This window comes from Fulvia fulva, chromosome 1, assembly GCF_020509005.1.
Source record: "Fulvia fulva chromosome 1, complete sequence".
NCBI classification, from domain to species: Eukaryota; Fungi; Ascomycota; class Dothideomycetes; order Mycosphaerellales; family Mycosphaerellaceae; genus Fulvia; species Fulvia fulva.
Window position 1 is genome coordinate 9485694 of NC_063012.1, and position 16312 is coordinate 9502005.

Here is a 16312-nt window from a genome sequence, read left to right on the forward strand (position 1 = left end):
TACTACCCACCTCCTAGGTACCCCTGGCTTTCACCGAACTTCCCTCCTCAATTTTACAACTGCCGAACTTCACCAGGCCAACACGACCACAATGCTGGCCCACGCAGTCTTCAAATAGCAGTCTGCCATGTTGGCAACATGCCTGGATATCGTCCACCTTTGACCATTTAACCGCCTTTTGCTAGTCGGCTTACGAAGACGACCAACTGCCGTGGCCATGGCGATGGACATGGGTTTGGATAACCGTGTCATCAGCAGTGAGGGCATATACATGTAGGCCTCAATGGCATACAGAATGACCAGAGGTAAGCAGATTGTGCTCCCATCAGAAGCAGCAGCCTTCCGCATCTTCGAGCTCTCGACAATTTCAACACCACGTTCCCACGAGCGCTGCCATTTCAACCATGGCCGTCGTCCACTCGGAGTATAGCGAATCTGCAGTCCTGACTGCACTGAGAACCCTGTTATCATACTGGCCTATTGTTCTTCTCCTCGTCCTCGTCGCTCGTTTCTTGTACTACAAGTACGCTTCGCCGTTGCGACATTATCCTGGACCATTGCTGGCCTCTGGGAGTCGTCTTTGGAAGGTCTGGAGCACTTGGTCAGGGCACACTGAGACAGACCACATCAGGATTCATGAAGTCTATGGTAGGTGTCCCTTTGCAATGCACTCTCGCAGCAACTGAAAACATAGGCCCGATTGTCCGAATCGCCCCCAACGAACTCTCACTCTCCTCGCCCCACGCCGCACGCGAAGTCCTAGCAGCAGGTAAAGGCTTCCACAAGACCGACTTCTATGGGGTCTTCCCACCTCCAGAGAATCCGGATATCTTCACCGAGACTCGCGAAGCCGTCCATGCAGTCAAAAAGCGCTATGCCTCGAATCCGTATAGCATGGCTACGATGCACACAATGACGGACTACATCGAGGACACCGAGCGCCTGTTCATGCAAAAGCTAGATGGAATGTGTCAAACAAAAGATCAGTATTGCGACCTGGGAAGCTATCTGCACTACTACGCCTTCGATGTGCTTGGCGAGATAGCCTTCTCCAGGAGATTTGGCTTCCTCGAAGCGGGATATGACCTCGAGAAGGCGATCAAGACCATCGACGACATGCAATGGTATGATGGAATCGTTGGACAGATCCCAGAATGGGACTTCGCATTCCGTCGGAACCCGCTGTGGAAGTGTGTGCCCTCCTGGCTGCTGACCGGGAACTTCCTGATCACGCGCATGGCCTTGGAAGAGATGGACAAGAGGAAGAAGCTTGGCAAGCAGCTGGATAGAAGGGATCTGATGGCTTCGCTGTTCGAGGCGCATGAGAAGGCGCCACAGAACTTCACGGAAGGAGATGTCTTCGCTGTCGCTCACGGTGCAATGTGAGTAGAAGAACAACGGTTGACATGCGCTCTGCTAACTGATCGCAGCTTCGCCGGGTCTGACTCGACGGCTTCGACAATGCAGAGCTTTTCTTGGCACGTCTTGCGCGATCCTGAGGTCTACGCCAAGCTCAAGCAAGAACTTGATGAAGCTACCGCAGGCGGTAAGCTCTCTGCGATGCCACAGTGGAACGAAGTGCAAGCGTTGCCTTATTTCCAGGCTTGCTTGAAGGAGGCAATGCGGGTTCGACCCGCGGTTGGGCTGAACATCACAAGACATGTACCTCAAGAAGGAGCAGAGATCGACGGCCACCGGCTGCCAGGGGGCACCCGGGTCGCGCTCAATGGCTGGGTCCTACATCGCAACAAGCTCTTTGGACACGATCCTGAGGTATATCGACCAGAGCGATGGATCGAGGGCGATGCCAAGATGATGGAAAGGTATATGTTCCAGGTAAGCTTTCCCCATAGCGAACGTCTCTCTCGCCGCTAACATCAAGCACAGTTCGGTGGCGGGAGTCATCTGTGCATCGGGAAGAATTTGGCTCTGCTCGAGATGAACAAGACGCTGCCGCTACTGTTCCGTGATTACAACTTCGAGCTGCTGAGACCGAATGAGGAGTTGAAGTATCATTCGACGTTCTTTGTGGTGCACGAAGGCTTAGAGGTTCGCATCTCAAAGCGGAAGGTAGATTGAGACCTCAGATGCCGCTTCGTCTCGACCCGAAAAACCAATCACCAGAGTGTGAGCGAAGCCAATGCGCGAATCTCCAAGGCTGAGGTCGTGGCGAAGGCGTGTTGCATATAGACGGCGAATCTGATGAAGTCTTATCCAGGCAGCGGGCTGCTTCCGCCCACTTTGTCAGCCTCACGGCTACACGGTATATGACGGTCTCCACTCCGGGCAGTTCATGAATATTCGCTTCGGAGAGTGATGTCTACTTAAACCAATCGGGCATTCGGTGAAGCATTCGGGACCACTCCATGTGCTCACGTTGACTGAGAGAAGCCGAGTCTCAATGCAATGCAGTGTCAGCAAGAGCGAGCAGCAGCCATGCTCACGTGTCTTTGTCCAAGCATGGTGACTGATAGATGAAAGGGCTGTATATCTTCACTGGGGATTTTGATCCTCCTCCGACAAACGCGACATGTTCGGCCGAAGCCTTTGCAACCACGCGGACGCGGACGCTTCACCCGGAAGGGAGTCGGGCCCACCCAAGGATCTCGAAGATTCACCAACCAGAAGCCAAGCCAAAGCTTGACCAACGCCACTACGCGGCTTGTGCTTTGACGCGAGGCTCTTCAAACTCCACCCACACACATCCTTTGACGACCCACTCGGGCCCACTGCGACAACGACGCATCTCTCTGCTTCGGAGAACGTTCACGGCATCTGGGATTGTAGCACACGTCTCCAGAAAGTGAGGATCGGCTGCGGGTGAATGTGTGGAGGCTAAGATGGAGAAGTACTGCTTTACTTATCTACTTGAGGGGCTCGAGCCAGTAGTGCCGTTGAGGTTCTGTGTGTCTCCGGTATGATGGACTATTAATACAGCGAAGGCGTGGGACAAGGATTGTAGGCGATTCCTCTCTTTTGGTTCCACTTTCTTTGCTTGTAAAGGAACTCCTATCTTCGTATCTGAGGCTGGGCTGTCTTTCCACGGAGCAGAGCTTGGCTTTATTGCTGCTTTTAGGACGAAGCGAAGTTGCTGAGTGCGGGACGAAAGAGCGTCCATCTTGAGTGAAGAGTCTGCAGCTCGTTTCGTCCTTCCGTCCTGCTTTCCACTCCTCGACAATGGCGACAACTACAGGACAACAGGACTTCGCGTCAACGATCGGAAAGCAGAACATACGACAGCCGACAGAGACATTCAAGGACGACGACAGCTCCGATGTGCCAGTCGAACCCATTTCAGATGTCGAGATTGGACACCGAGCCACGAACATCAGTCTCGGCGCAGCAGCGTCACTACCACAAGAGCATCGCGACTACCTCATAGCAAGACATGGCACACTCGATCTGGACCCCATCCCATCAGACGACCCAGCAGATCCTTATAACTGGCCAGAATGGAAGAAGATGGCAAATCTGATCCTTGTCGGCTTCCACGCCATGATCACGACCTTCACAGCGGCGGCCATCATTCCAGCATATGAGAGTATCGCCGAGGAGTTCGAGACGAGTATAACGAAAGCTAGCTATCTCACGTCTATGCAAATCGTCGTCCTGGGCTTTGCACCTCTTTTCTGGAAACCTGTTGCGAACAGGTATGGACGGCGACCTGTGTGGCTAATCAGCACGATTTGTTCGCTGTTGTTCAACGTTGGGTGTGCGCTTTGCCATAGCTATGGATCTATGGCGGCGTGCCGTGTGATGGGAGCATTCTTCATCAGTCCGGCGATTGCGATTGGTAGTGGTATTGTGACGGAGACGTACTTCAAGCGTCAGCGTGCGCAGTTTATGGGTGTTTGGACTCTGCTGGTAACTTTGGGTAAGTCGTTCTCATCTTGCTGGTGATCGATCTCGTTCTGACTGCCGTGGCAGGTCCTCCAGGCGGGCCTTTCATCATGGGCTTCGTCACCGAGCAGACCGGTGACTACCGCTGGATCTACTGGGTTCTGGCCATCATCAACGGTATCCAGTTCATCGCATACATCTTCCTTGGGCCAGAAACTCGCTACATCCGTCGTGGTGTCGAGCACAGAGGATCCGCATTCAAGCAGGAGTACATGCAATTCCGCCGGATCGATCCCAACCCATTCAGCTTCTACGATTTCGTCCAGCCGCTGTCGCTATTCAAATACCCGACCATCGTCATCCCGACCTGCGCTTATTCTATCGTCTTCGGCTTCAGTAGCGTCCTGATGACGGTCGAGATTCCACAGCTCTTCGTGCCGAAGTTCGGTTTCGATTCCCAGCAGATTGGGCTCCAGTTCATAGGAATCATCATTGGTAGCGTGGTTGGCGAGCAGATTGGCGGAAGGCTCAGCGACTTCTGGATGCGGCGAAAGGCCAATGCTCTCAACCAAGCAACTCAACCGGAGTTCAGATTATGGCTCAGCTACCTGGGCTTCTTGCTGGCAATGGTCGGTGTGATCGTCTTCGGCGTACGATACGAACAAGCTGCTCAAGACCACTGGAACGTGACGCCCATCATCGGCGTGGCAATCGCAGCTGTCGGCAACCAGATCGTAACGACGGTGATCGTAACATACTGTATCGACAGCCATATTGAGCAGAGCGCCAGCATTGGTGTCTTTGTCAACGTCGTTCGACAGACGTGGGGCTTCATAGGACCTTTCTGGTTTCCGGACATGTTGACTGCGCTCGGTGGCTCTGGTAGTGGCGGACTTATGGCTGGAATCATTTTTGTGGTTAGCTGGATCCCAATAATATTTGTGCAGTGGCAAGGAAGGAAGTGGAGGAAGGCGGAGCGATCTCCCATATCTTCTCCTCGAGTCGACAAGATCGAGACTGCGCAGAAGGAAGGCCTCAAGGATGAAGTCTGACGGTTGAGGGAATCCCTTGTAATGATCGAAGAAATGTGATATAGCGACAGGCGTTGATAGACAGGAAGTGTGGCCGAGGGAAAGACTTCAAAATAATATTGCCATGCTGATCCACTCACGGTCAGTGCTCGGGCGATGTCGGAAGCTGGTCATATTGATTGTACGACCCGAGCTTCGAAATCGCTGCCAAATCAGGAGACCGGTCGCCAGACGTATCGTGAACTCCGATAGTGCGGCTTATTTGGTCGGCTAGACGTCGAGATGTCCGAGAGGCTCGGAGGTTCTCGATCAGTGCACATCCACTGCATACATTGGAGGTTAGTCTAGCGTTGTGATTTAGAACACTCGTAGGTTTTCTACGTTTGTGAGGTCGTGGAGTCGCTGGCCATGGCGAAGGCGCATCGAGTATATGATGTGCCTGAGAACGTCGGTTATCGATCGTTGTTCAAAGCAATACCAAAATGAATCCTCAGCCGGACATTCGAACCCAGAGCAAAAGGGAAATGATCTCGCGAGCGAGACCGGAACGAAATTGCTTTGACTCAGCTACTTCCCTGATGATACTCCAGTCTTTTGCAGATATATTGGTAACGACTACTCGGGGACGTGGTTGACTTCTTTGGAGCTGTTGCCTGGTAAGCGAAGGGTGGCGTGGAAGCACCTGAGGACAAAAGGCAGGAGTTGTGGGCCACAGTCAGAGTGACCAACAATGGAGACGGAACTCCGTATTTTCAGTTCGTCGAAGGGACCAGAAAGATAACCGCCGATGATTCAATCGTGGCCACAGTCCACCTGCGCAGCAAGTCGAAATCGAGCGCAGCTATACTAGTGGATTGGGGCGATGCGCCAGGGCAACAATGTTCACTCTCCGACTAGACCATTGTGCCAACAGTGGTTGCTGAGGACGAGATGTTCTTTATCGAATATATCGACACTTCCATCCAAGATGGTGCTTGGACGAGTCGCGAGGGGCCGTAGCGTCAAAGCAGTTTCTGAGGGTATCTCGGTGGACAACTATAAATCGTGGTCACATTATCACACAGATGTATACAAGTAGATCATCTCTCCTTCTTAGTAACCCCCGGAGCAGTCTCCAGCCCTTGCAAGATCTCAGCTCCTTGCACATAGGCAATGTAGCCCGGAATGAAGATCCACGGAAGATTCGGGAGAGCAAAGAGCGTGATCCAGTTGAACGCGGTGTTGTGGCCAGTCGAATCGAAGCCGGAGAAGAACTCAATGAGCCCTGTTCCAGCGTTAGCACATCAGTTGTTCATGTTCCCACGTCATCGTCAACTCACAATAAAGCACCGTCTTTCCAAACGTGAAAGTCGCCGTCGTGTAGCAGATCAGAACAGCCACAGCCGCCTCCCTCCCCACCAGCGTCCGGGATTTACTCAACCCCCTCAGTCTACCCATAAGACTTCTATCCGGCGCTCCCCTGCCCTGCTTTGGTTCCTGCTCTCCATATGTGTAGACCATCCAGAGATACGCCAAATACAACGCCGTCTCAATCGCATTACTCAACCCTTGCGCGCTCGGCCATCCATCGTTCCGCTCCAACGCAGGGAGACCGTACATGTAGTCCGTAACCGCGTACAGCTCGTAGGGAACGTACATGGGCCAGTGCAGCCAGCCGCCTTTCATGGTGGCGGGGCGGTTGAGGATGTAGATTGTGTCCCAGATTACGAGAGGCAGGCTGAGGGCGAGCCAACCTAGGGCGCGAGGGCTAGGTGTATGGGTCCATGTTGAAGTGGAGGACCTTGAGCGGCGGGCTGGAGTCGCGCGCGTCGGGGTATCGGGCGGTGATGTCGCTCGGGCGGAGGCGGAGTCTTCGTCGAAAGACAATGCTGCTTTGGCGGTGCGCGTTGTATGCTTTGTTGGAGAGGGCTTAGGGGGAGTGTCGGCGGGTGCTGGGTCGAAGTCGCGGGGGTGGTTTCGTGTCGCGACCATGGTGATGGAGTCGCCGGTGATGTGCGATCGAAATGACGGTGTGCTTGGTAGTCACCGATGTGATGTACGTCGTCAGCATCGATTGTCGCAGAGAAGTGTTGTTCTTTTAGGGGAGCGCTGAGATCGACAGGAGGAGGCTGGGAGTGGACCGAGCGGTGACTCTAGCCCCGGTCAATAGCATCAAAATGCCATCTACATCCGATCGGTGACAGTACGAGAGGAACCGAAAGTGGTGGTCAAGCAGCCGTCATGCCACCGCCGTCACCAGTGATGAGCAGGATCGCATATGGCGTTGCCAGCGCAGTAGGGGTGTATGCCGTGCTCCTGGGTGTGCTGCTTACGCCGCCTATGCAACGATTGTAGGTGCCATTGCGGACGCGACGAGCATTGGCTAATCACGAGGTAAGTGCTCTGTATGCCAACAGCTTCAATACACTCTTCCTGGGCGATGACCTGCACAATGGCGAGCGTTTCGGCTTTGCGAAGAACCAGGTAACGCCATTCAACATCGCCACAGCTGATGGCGAGACTCTCTTCGCTTGGCATATCCTGCCTCTCAATGTATACGCACAGAACGACAAGGCATTGCTGGCAGAAGAGAGGCCTCATGGCCAATGCGTGGAGGACATCACAACTTCACTCGCGTTCAGACTGCTAAAATCGGATGAGGATGCCAGGGTTGTGATTAGCTGTGAGTGCTGAGTTCATATGTTGGAGTACTCTTGCTCCATATACTGATCTCAAACCATAGTCCATGGCAACGCTGGCCACATAGCCCAGAACCAAAGGCCACTCACGAACCGCTACATGACGACACAACCCAACACTCATGTCCTGACAGTCGACTACCGCGGGTTCGGCCTCTCAACGGGATCTCCAACAGAAGCAGGCCTCATTGCAGATGGCGTTGCACTGGTAGACTGGGTTCTTCATGTTGCCAACATCCCACCACAAAGGACTGTGATTCTCGGCCAGAGTCTCGGCACAGCCGTCTCGAGTGCTGTAGCATTGCGATATGCTGATCCATCGAATCGATACGGTCTCATTCCTGTCGAATCTGCGGAGATGAGGTCTATGGAGAAGGGCGAAATCAAGTCGGTCGTCTTCGCGGGCATTGTGCTCGCTGCTCCGTTCAACAGCGTACCCACGCTTCTTTCAACATACCGCATCGGAGGGCTACTACCAATCTTGCTTCCCTTGAGACCATTCCCATGGCTGTCGAGTGCGCTCACAAACCAAATGGTCGACAAATGGCTGACTGCAGAACGATTGACGGCATACTACGAAGCGCTCAAAGGCCACCCGCAGCTATCTGGCAACAACGGTGGGATGGGCAGTCTGCAGATCATTCACGCATTGAACGATGCCGACATCCCATATCATCAGACTGAGATGATCTGCCGGCGGATGCTTGGTCAACGAAGTGCTGATTCCGCGATGGAGCCCGAGGAACTTGATGCGGATCATTGCGTCGATGGGGCGAAGGCGACGGGGGTGCAGGATGTGAAGCGTACTGGGAGGCCGAGGTTGAGGTTTGAGTTGGTGGGTTATGGAGGTGAGTGACAAGGTAATGCTTATTTGTTCATGGCTCACAGAATGCAGGCCATAACGAGATTATAACACACACCCCAGTTTCCTTGGCAGTCATGCGAGCATTCGATGGCCTTTTTGAATAGATTGTAGACTTACAACTTAGATCGACAGCTGATCTGACTCCTACTGATCAGGAAATTGGACCTTTCGTTCGCCACACATGCCACCAGGGCATATTTTTGAGCCCAGAATATCGCTCCTAGACGATCGTGTTCGCCCATCGGTGGCACCTCAGTGGACTGATGGGGCCTCCTTGACAGGCTTTGGCATTGCTCGGCCATTGCGAACCCTTCCTTTTGCTCCCATCTCAACCTAATGGACGGTCACGTGCAGTATATTTGTCTTGGTACAGATGATGTAATCCTTTCAGGGATACTAACACTTCGTCCAGCTTCATCTCAAATGTCCAAGCACCAATGCTCCGGAAGCTCTTCGATCTCTTACCTGCGAGCAACATCATCTCACACCACATCTAAACGACATGAGTGGCCGTGGCATAGGCGGTGGCGGCACCGCCATCCTCGGGTACTTTACACTCCCCTCCCCTCAATCCCATCATCAGTCCACTAACTAAAACCTCACAGTGGTGGCGCTATAGCCGGCATAGTCGTCGGCTCCGTCTTCGGCGCTTTCATCCTAGCAGCTCTGGTCTACTGGTTCATCGCTCGACCACTCTTGGCCAAAAGGCGAGAGAAGAGTGGCGGGCAACCCAACGGAGGACAGAAGTATCCGAGTTTCTATGATGGGAGAAAGCCTCGGGCGGTCAAGGGGCAGAAGTGGCCTAGCTTCTATGATAGAACGAGGCCTGATCGGAGTGCTGGGATCGAGGCTGGTGGTGGGGTGGAGAGGAAGATGGAGGCTAGAGAGGGTGATGGACGGCATATGCCGTATCATGGATGAGGGTCTATCTCTATCGATTTGCACGAGCTTCGAAAAGCCAGGTCGGTCCATATCACGCCGCTCTACTCAAGACAAAGCACCACTTAACGCTCATTCTTCTCCTCCATCTCCGTGACAACCCTATCAGCCGCCATCGCCACAGACTGCTCCACAACTCCCTTCGCCGCATCAACAGCATGACCATTAGCCTCCACAACAGCAGAATAACCCAGATCAACAACAGCCCCCTCCGCACCCGTCGCAACTCCTAAGCCGACCAACGCGCATGCCCAATCCATCATAAAGGGCGCGATCCTATCTCTGCTAGTCTCCTGATGTATAGGCAGCCTGGATTAGCGCGAGTCGGAGGGTGGCGACTTCACGGCGTCGAAGACCGATAGGGACAGCCACGAGACTGACGCCGAAAGTCAGGCCGGCGGTCATAACGCCGCGGACGCTGGAGTATGCGCCGCCGTGGCGGCTGCGGCAGTTGTAGATTTCTTGGTGTTGGAGTTGGGGGTCGGACAGGGCTTGTAGCTTCGCGACGTATTCGGTGGAGTTGAAGTCGAAGAACTCATCGATGGTCATGGCTGCTTCAGAGGGTAGATGGAGTGTTTTACGTTTGTCTGTCGCTTCCGAAGTGATGTTGTGAGAGTGCTTGCCCTGGAAGTAGGGACTATACGTTATGTAGAGTGTCTACCGCGAAGCTCGTTGAATCGTCTTCGGAGACATGCTGCTCTGCAACTTCGAAGGATCTGTTGGTGTAACCACAACACGCTACCAAACAAGGTAGCCCTCATAGCCCCAAGCGAAGAGCATCCAGGATATGTGTTGCCAAATGTGGCAATGCGTCCCTGCATAATCCTTGCATGGCTCAGCTGTACCGAGTTTGGCAGTATCGCGACGTGCCCTAGCTCGCTAATTGGGTCAGACGCCAAGGCCATGCACAGCAGCCTCGTAGGGTGCAGGGGTACCAAAGATTTCTTGTGAGGGCTTTCAGATCTGCAGAAGCAGAGCTGTGGCCGTAAATACTCAAGCAGGCAGGTATGTTGGTCCCATCGCCTGTATGCTTGCTGATCATTCTCTGTATACGCTGTCGCCACCTTTGCCACGCGGACTCTAGGCGTTAGCTTGCTGCAATAGCCTTGGATCCACAGTCGCAGTGCACTGCTGAATCTTTGCATCGCCCATACTAGTCGAGATGCCGCTCCTCTTGTCTAGGATCGACATTGCCACTGCTCCGCCTTGGATGATGTTGCCAACGTGCTGATGATCAAAGTGCACACTAGCAAGCTCTGGCAGAATCTTGAGCAAGTTCAGTGGCCCAGAGTGACTGCTCCCGGTCGAGACACCGAACGCCCCGTACGCACTCCACTGATCCATACGTTGTCGTTGCAGCTTACAGCCATCATAGACTCCTGAGTGGCATATGATCACCACTTTTGCCCAGCCTTTCATGATTGATGTCTGCTTTGCCTCGCCCAAGCCGTCGATATCGCTTCGTAAGGCGATATGGATTTGGCCATAAATGGTGTGAAGTTGTACGATACTGTTATCCCGCTTTCCGGATTGCGCCATAGATTCCTGCTGGTCGGCAACAAGCACGGCTGTAAGAGAGCTGTTGCGAATCGCCCTTGCTCGTTCTGCAAGCATCTGATCAACCTGAGATCGATCATAGGCTCCTTCTCTGATACCCTCGATGATACTGGGCTTCATTCGCATATATCCGGCGGTCATAGCTTTACTCTGGAAGTACTTGCAATCGACTTGGCGGAAGCTACTCGCGTCGCTCATCCTTCTGCATGCTCCTGGATAGTTCGGAGACGTTGGCGACAGACCGGCTGCTCCACTTCTGCTGCGGTATAACAGATCCATTTGTGGTCGCGTATCGTACCTCCCCACTGTCGAGCCACTAAGTCCCGTCTGGCGTAGCGGCACATCGCTTATGGAGCTGACAGATTCCGCGTACTGTCGACCTCGCACGTCATTTGAAGACAGATCTGATTGACGGCTGCTTACGGACGTCGTGTCACTCACGATTGAAGCGGCCCTGTGCGTTGAATGGCCGCCTGTCGTTCGCAGCGTTGAGGATGATGTCTGGCGGCTTGCGTAGGGTGTAGAATCTGGGTTGTGTATCGGTTCAGCGTCTCGCTGCTTTGATTGCCTCCATGTGGCCGGATTGTAGAACGATCGCTTTCTCTCTTTGACTGTGGCTTGAGGGACCGGGTCGGCCGCGCTTATGCTGTTCATCTTGGCGACATGTGTTCGAACGTCATCACCGTCGCCGCCAGAGCTCGACTCTGCTATCGACGGGCTAGTCTGCATCGCGACAGGCTGGATCTCGGGTAGGGTGAGGTTCCCAAACATGCTCTCGAGCGACTCTCTTTCGGCATCAGGTACAGTCTTCATGTAAATTTTGGCGCGATAGTCATTCCCTTGCAGTTCGTAAACACGAGCCATGAGTGCCACCGACCTATAGTAGTCATCGTTCGTCTTACCCAGGAGCCGGCGCCGACCTTGTAGTGCGTTCTCGCAGTACAGTCTGGCTTGATCGAGCTTGTTCAGCTTGACACAGACCTGCGACAGTAGATGACCGGCTTCGCATACTTGAAGGAGTTGCTCATCCGGCCTTTCCACAAGCTGTGACGAGTCGTCTATCACGCTTGTAAGACTGGCTTCTACTTCGACGGGCTCCAAGGTGTGATAAGCGCAAACGCTAAGCATGAAGCGTAGATCCCACGTGTCGCATATCTTCTGGCGCTTCGCAGGTAGCTCGCGAACGATCTTGAGCGTTTCGCGTAGGTAAGAGCTTGCTTCTTGGTGATCTCCAGCTTTGAAAAGAGACTTGCCCCACCGTCTTCCACGATCTTGTTCATGATGTTGCTAGTATCGCCTGGCGGTTCTGTAGATAGCGGTGGTTGGCGGGCAGGAACGATATCACCGTTCAAGCTGGGAGAAGCTACAGATGAATGTCGTACGACACTGGTCGAGCGGGATATGATCGCATCGATCGCGGAGATGTCCTGCATCCACTCTGCTATGTTGATGCCTCGGGGTCCTGACATTCCATGGTCGCCACCTAGAAGAGATCCGCTTGCTTGACTTTTATTGTAGAGGCTCTCACCGTCGACAGTGATACCTTCACTCAATGCCAGCACATCGTCCTCGCTGGCTCGCACCTTGGTCGGGGTACCGGCACGCTCAAGTCGAAGGGCTTTTAGTTGCTCCATACACTCTTCCGTCCGGCTAAGTAGCATACGAAGCTGTTGGTCAGCCTTCTTTGGTGCGAGATAGCATATTTCGCTACACGACATGTTAGCTGCAAGATATTTGATCAGCGGTAGAACGACTTGCATTGCCACTGTTTGCAAGATAGTCTGTAAGCTGGCCGTATGAGACCGGATCCTGTTTCTAGCTTCGCCGATGTCCTTGGTCTGCATGTTGAGCTTCACCTGTCTCCAGGCTTGGGCAAACGCATTCGAGCCGTCTTTCACCAAGCCCGCGATGGCTGCTTCCAACTGGTCGACACTCTTCTGGCTGTCGACCACTTGCGCCTCGACACAAGCCCATAGCTTAGCGCGACTCTCGCTGGGCTTCGTAATTTCATGATCGAAATTCTGCACAATATCGCGTAGGCGTTCATCCACAAGAGTGCAAGCACCACTCAGCGCTTTGATCTCGGCGACCAGTCCGCCGACAGTCTGATCAATGACTTTGACGTCGTGGAAGAACATGTACAGAGCTTCTCCGACAGTCCAGGCGGCCTTGGCAGTGGTTGCAGCTGACCCTGCGATGGAGAGAACGGTGACTGGATCCATGTTGTCTGGACTTAGTGCTGATCTGCACTGAAGGAGTGTTTGCTGAGACCTGCGTTCGAGTTGGGGGTCATTAGTACAACGCCAGACCGCGAGTGGAGCTGTGCCGTGAACATGCTCTACATCCTGAAGAAGAGATAGCGTCGGTCGCCCGAACGGATTGCGGCTATGTTCAGCTCATGATGCCGTCCCGCAGCAGCCACACTGCTCAGACAGGTTAGTGCCGTGCTAGACTACGCGAGGTGAAGCACTGGCAGCAGGATGCCGTTTCTCATCTGGCACAAGTCGACACAGCATGCAGTGGCGACGCAGCTACTGCCATCACATATCGTCTGACATCTGTGGGTGACAGTCCTCGTGCAGTGCCAATTTCCTGCATCGAATAGCCACGAAGAAGTGATCTCCGCAACGAGCTGATGCAGATCACCTTTAGTGATCGACGAGCGGCTGAACCAGATGTCCGCATTAGAACCAAAACGCTCTATGCCTGATGTTGCTGCAACATCCACCTGAGGGCATGGCACTGCAGGTTGATGGAAGTTGATGGTCGTTGATGCAGGAACAGGACTCTGACAGCTAGGCAGATTTGGCAGTCCGCCTTGTCGGAGGTCGGCCTCTTGAACCTGAGGACGAATCGGGACTTGGGTGAGATACCGCTGCTCTGGTGTCTATAATCTTCAATATCACCACAACTTTCCCCTTTTAATTTATCGATGTAGTTTCAAATCCCTTCCAGTCTTCCAACGCACTCACGCAAGCCTTGTGCCATGCTGGAATTCCACCCGCATAAATGAGCATCTCCTGCTTCTTGCCTTCGACGTTGGCACCCATCCACCAGCTCGGGGTGTCTACGATAAGAGTCTTGCTCGCGAGGTCTAGAGTATGCTTCCTCCACGCCTCTTCCTCTTCCCTCTTTGGCTCGACGCTGCGAATCTTCTGTTCTCTCTGCTTCTCAAGAACGTCAACGATCCACTCGACTTGGAGCTCGAGGAATGGCGGGCCGTTGGTGAGGGAGGTAGGAGCCTGGGGGCCATAGATCATAAACATATTTGGGACTAAGAATCGTTAGCATGCTCTTCGACCCAGCTCTCTCGTTGCGCGCAGTACTTACATCCATTGGCAATCATACCAAGATGCGTGATGACACCGTCCTTCCATTTCTCGTCGAGGTCGATGCCCTCTTTGCCCTTGATACCCATAGTGCGGAGCCCGCCAGTGACAGCATCGTATCCAGTGCAAAGCGCGATGATGTCGACTTCATATACCTTGCCATCTTTGGTCCTGACCCCATTCGCCGTCACTTCCTCAATGGCCGAGTTTGTGATATCAACGTTCGCTTGATCGCACATCTCGTAGTAATCCTGTTCAAGCGACGGTCTCTTAGTGCTGATCCAGTACGGCATATCCTTAGGTGCTAGTATGTCGGCTTTCCGAGGATCGCTGATTCGCTCTCTGGTCTTCCTACACCAGTACTTGTAGGCCTCTCGGTTCGCATCCTTGCTGAGGATTGTGTCGGAGAAGCCACCTTGCGACCAATTGAACCCCCCACGCTTCCAAAGCTCGTCCCACGTCTTCATCCGTTCCTCATCGGAGACGTCGAAGGTGTTCTTGCCATTTCCAACGATTGGCAGGCCGGTCCTAGTTTCACGACACGCCTTGAAGACATGCTGGATGTGAGACTTGTTGGCATAAATCTCCTGCTCGGAAATCTGTCGTTGACGCATCGGAATGGCGAAGTTGGGAGTTCGGATGAACTGCACAACTTGGTCGGCTACTTTGGCAGCCTCTTGGACGACTTGAATGCCGGTGCTGCCTGCGCCGATGATCGCCACCCGCTTGCCTTCCATCTCTACGCCTTCTTCTGGCCATGCTGCGGAATGATGCATGGCACCCTTGAAAGTGTCAAGACCCTTGATCTTGGCGATATTGGGCTTGAACGACGTTCCTGTGGCAGCCATAAGCCATGTGCTTCGATACTGCTGACCATCGCGGGTCGTCACCAGCCAGACTCCCGCCTCTTCCTGCCAGACTGCTCCTGTCACCTGAGTGTTAAGCACACAATCTTGGGACAGCTTCCAGACCTCATCGACATGTTCGAAGTAGCTTCTTAGCTGTTTGTATTCAGGGAAGCGCTCAGTCCAGTTCCATGTGCTCCAGATGTCAGGATCGCTATAGCCATAATACGGAAGCTCGCAGTCCACTCTCGCGCCTGGATAGCAACTCCAAGCCCATACACCTCCAAGTCTGGCACCTGCCTCCAACAGTATCGTTGAGAAGCCTCGGTCTCGCAGCAGCTTCAAGAGATAACAGCCTCCGAATCCTCCTCCCACGATCGTGACGTCTCGGTCGATGATGTTTGCTGTTGCCGGCATCGTGAAGTCCTCTGAAGAATTGTACGAAGGTGAGAGAGAGGTGTAACGACGATGGAATAAGTAGATGAGAGGATGTGGGAGAAACTACTTGGTCTTGAAAAAGAGTCCTGTGCCTTGATCAGCAGAGATGTCCATAATCTGGAGCTCTGAATTCTTGACCGAGGTCATTACAATGGCTCTCGACCCTACCATAGCGGCAATACGCGCCACGGAGGACGAGTAGCTAGACTGTTTGTGTGTTGGCTTTCACCTTGCAGCTTGGACGGGAAGTGGCAATTGCCGAGTGTGCCATCCCGATGCAGCAATCCGTGTCCGTTTCCGAGTTATGCCTAGTGGACAGACTCGCCGGGATGCAGGGCAAAGAATCAAAGTAATATGTTGACTCCGTAACCACCCACCACCAGTGTCTTGCGAGTAGACAGGAGTATCAGCTTCATTGGCAGTCGTGTCCCTAGCCTACAATGGCGCATAGGCTGGTCGTCCAACCTCACTGCTGCCCGTACGAGGGCGGAGCAGGTTGTCGAAATCGCAAGCGCAGCCGTAGTCAGCATCATAGTGGCATGCAAGGAGTACATTGGGCGGAACATGTTTGCAAACAATGTAATCATGGTCGTGATGGACTACATGTAGCAAATGAGACGGAAAGATGTGCTCCGGAATTAGGAGGGAGGAAGGAGCGTCGTTGCCAAGACTTGGCCGCCCCTGTCATCTCTCCCGAGCAGCCGATAGTTCTATCGATATCGATATCGATCTCAACCTCACCTCGCACCTGCTTTCTCTTTCTCTTCATCTTAGACACATCTTATTTGAC

The 16312-nt window shown here is 53.5% G+C and overlaps 7 protein-coding genes across 7 annotated transcripts; 3 read left to right on the forward strand and 4 right to left on the reverse strand.

Moving 5' to 3' along the window:
* Positions 1–404: 404 nt before the first annotated feature.
* CLAFUR5_01938 (Cytochrome P450 monooxygenase cicH) lies at positions 405–2079 on the forward strand (the record flags this gene model as incomplete). The annotated part of the gene is made up of 4 exons (XM_047901086.1): positions 405–648; positions 680–1382; positions 1431–1836; positions 1888–2079. The coding sequence occupies 4 exons, from the start codon at positions 405–407 to the stop codon at positions 2077–2079; spliced, it is 1545 nt and encodes a 514-aa protein (XP_047755737.1).
* Positions 2080–3177: 1098 nt separating this feature from the next.
* CLAFUR5_01939 (MFS transporter cpaT) lies at positions 3178–4892 on the forward strand (the record flags this gene model as incomplete). The annotated part of the gene is made up of 2 exons (XM_047901087.1): positions 3178–3874; positions 3928–4892. The coding sequence occupies 2 exons, from the start codon at positions 3178–3180 to the stop codon at positions 4890–4892; spliced, it is 1662 nt and encodes a 553-aa protein (XP_047755736.1).
* A 1058-nt stretch (positions 4893–5950) lies between these two features.
* Positions 5951–6842, reverse strand: CLAFUR5_01940 (uncharacterized protein; the record flags this gene model as incomplete). The annotated part of the gene is made up of 2 exons (XM_047901088.1): positions 5951–6135; positions 6191–6842. The coding sequence occupies 2 exons, from the start codon at positions 6840–6842 to the stop codon at positions 5951–5953; spliced, it is 837 nt and encodes a 278-aa protein (XP_047756860.1).
* Positions 6843–7091: 249 nt separating this feature from the next.
* On the forward strand, positions 7092–9335 carry CLAFUR5_01941 (uncharacterized protein; the record flags this gene model as incomplete). The annotated part of the gene is made up of 5 exons (XM_047901089.1): positions 7092–7201; positions 7250–7533; positions 7594–8397; positions 8864–8960; positions 9020–9335. The coding sequence occupies 5 exons, from the start codon at positions 7092–7094 to the stop codon at positions 9333–9335; spliced, it is 1611 nt and encodes a 536-aa protein (XP_047756861.1).
* A 303-nt stretch (positions 9336–9638) lies between these two features.
* On the reverse strand, positions 9639–9902 carry CLAFUR5_01942 (uncharacterized protein; the record flags this gene model as incomplete). Its single annotated transcript, XM_047901090.1, has 1 exon — positions 9639–9902. The coding sequence occupies one exon, from the start codon at positions 9900–9902 to the stop codon at positions 9639–9641; it is 264 nt and encodes an 87-aa protein (XP_047756862.1).
* A 531-nt stretch (positions 9903–10433) lies between these two features.
* CLAFUR5_01943 (uncharacterized protein) lies at positions 10434–13132 on the reverse strand (the record flags this gene model as incomplete). The annotated part of the gene is made up of 2 exons (XM_047901091.1): positions 10434–12145; positions 12169–13132. 2 exons carry the CDS (start codon positions 13130–13132, stop codon positions 10434–10436), a joined length of 2676 nt encoding a protein of 891 aa, XP_047756863.1.
* A 699-nt stretch (positions 13133–13831) lies between these two features.
* Positions 13832–15501, reverse strand: CLAFUR5_01944 (Baeyer-Villiger monooxygenase; the record flags this gene model as incomplete). The annotated part of the gene is made up of 2 exons (XM_047901092.1): positions 13832–14184; positions 14241–15501. The coding sequence occupies 2 exons, from the start codon at positions 15499–15501 to the stop codon at positions 13832–13834; spliced, it is 1614 nt and encodes a 537-aa protein (XP_047756856.1).
* Positions 15502–16312: the final 811 nt, after the last annotated feature.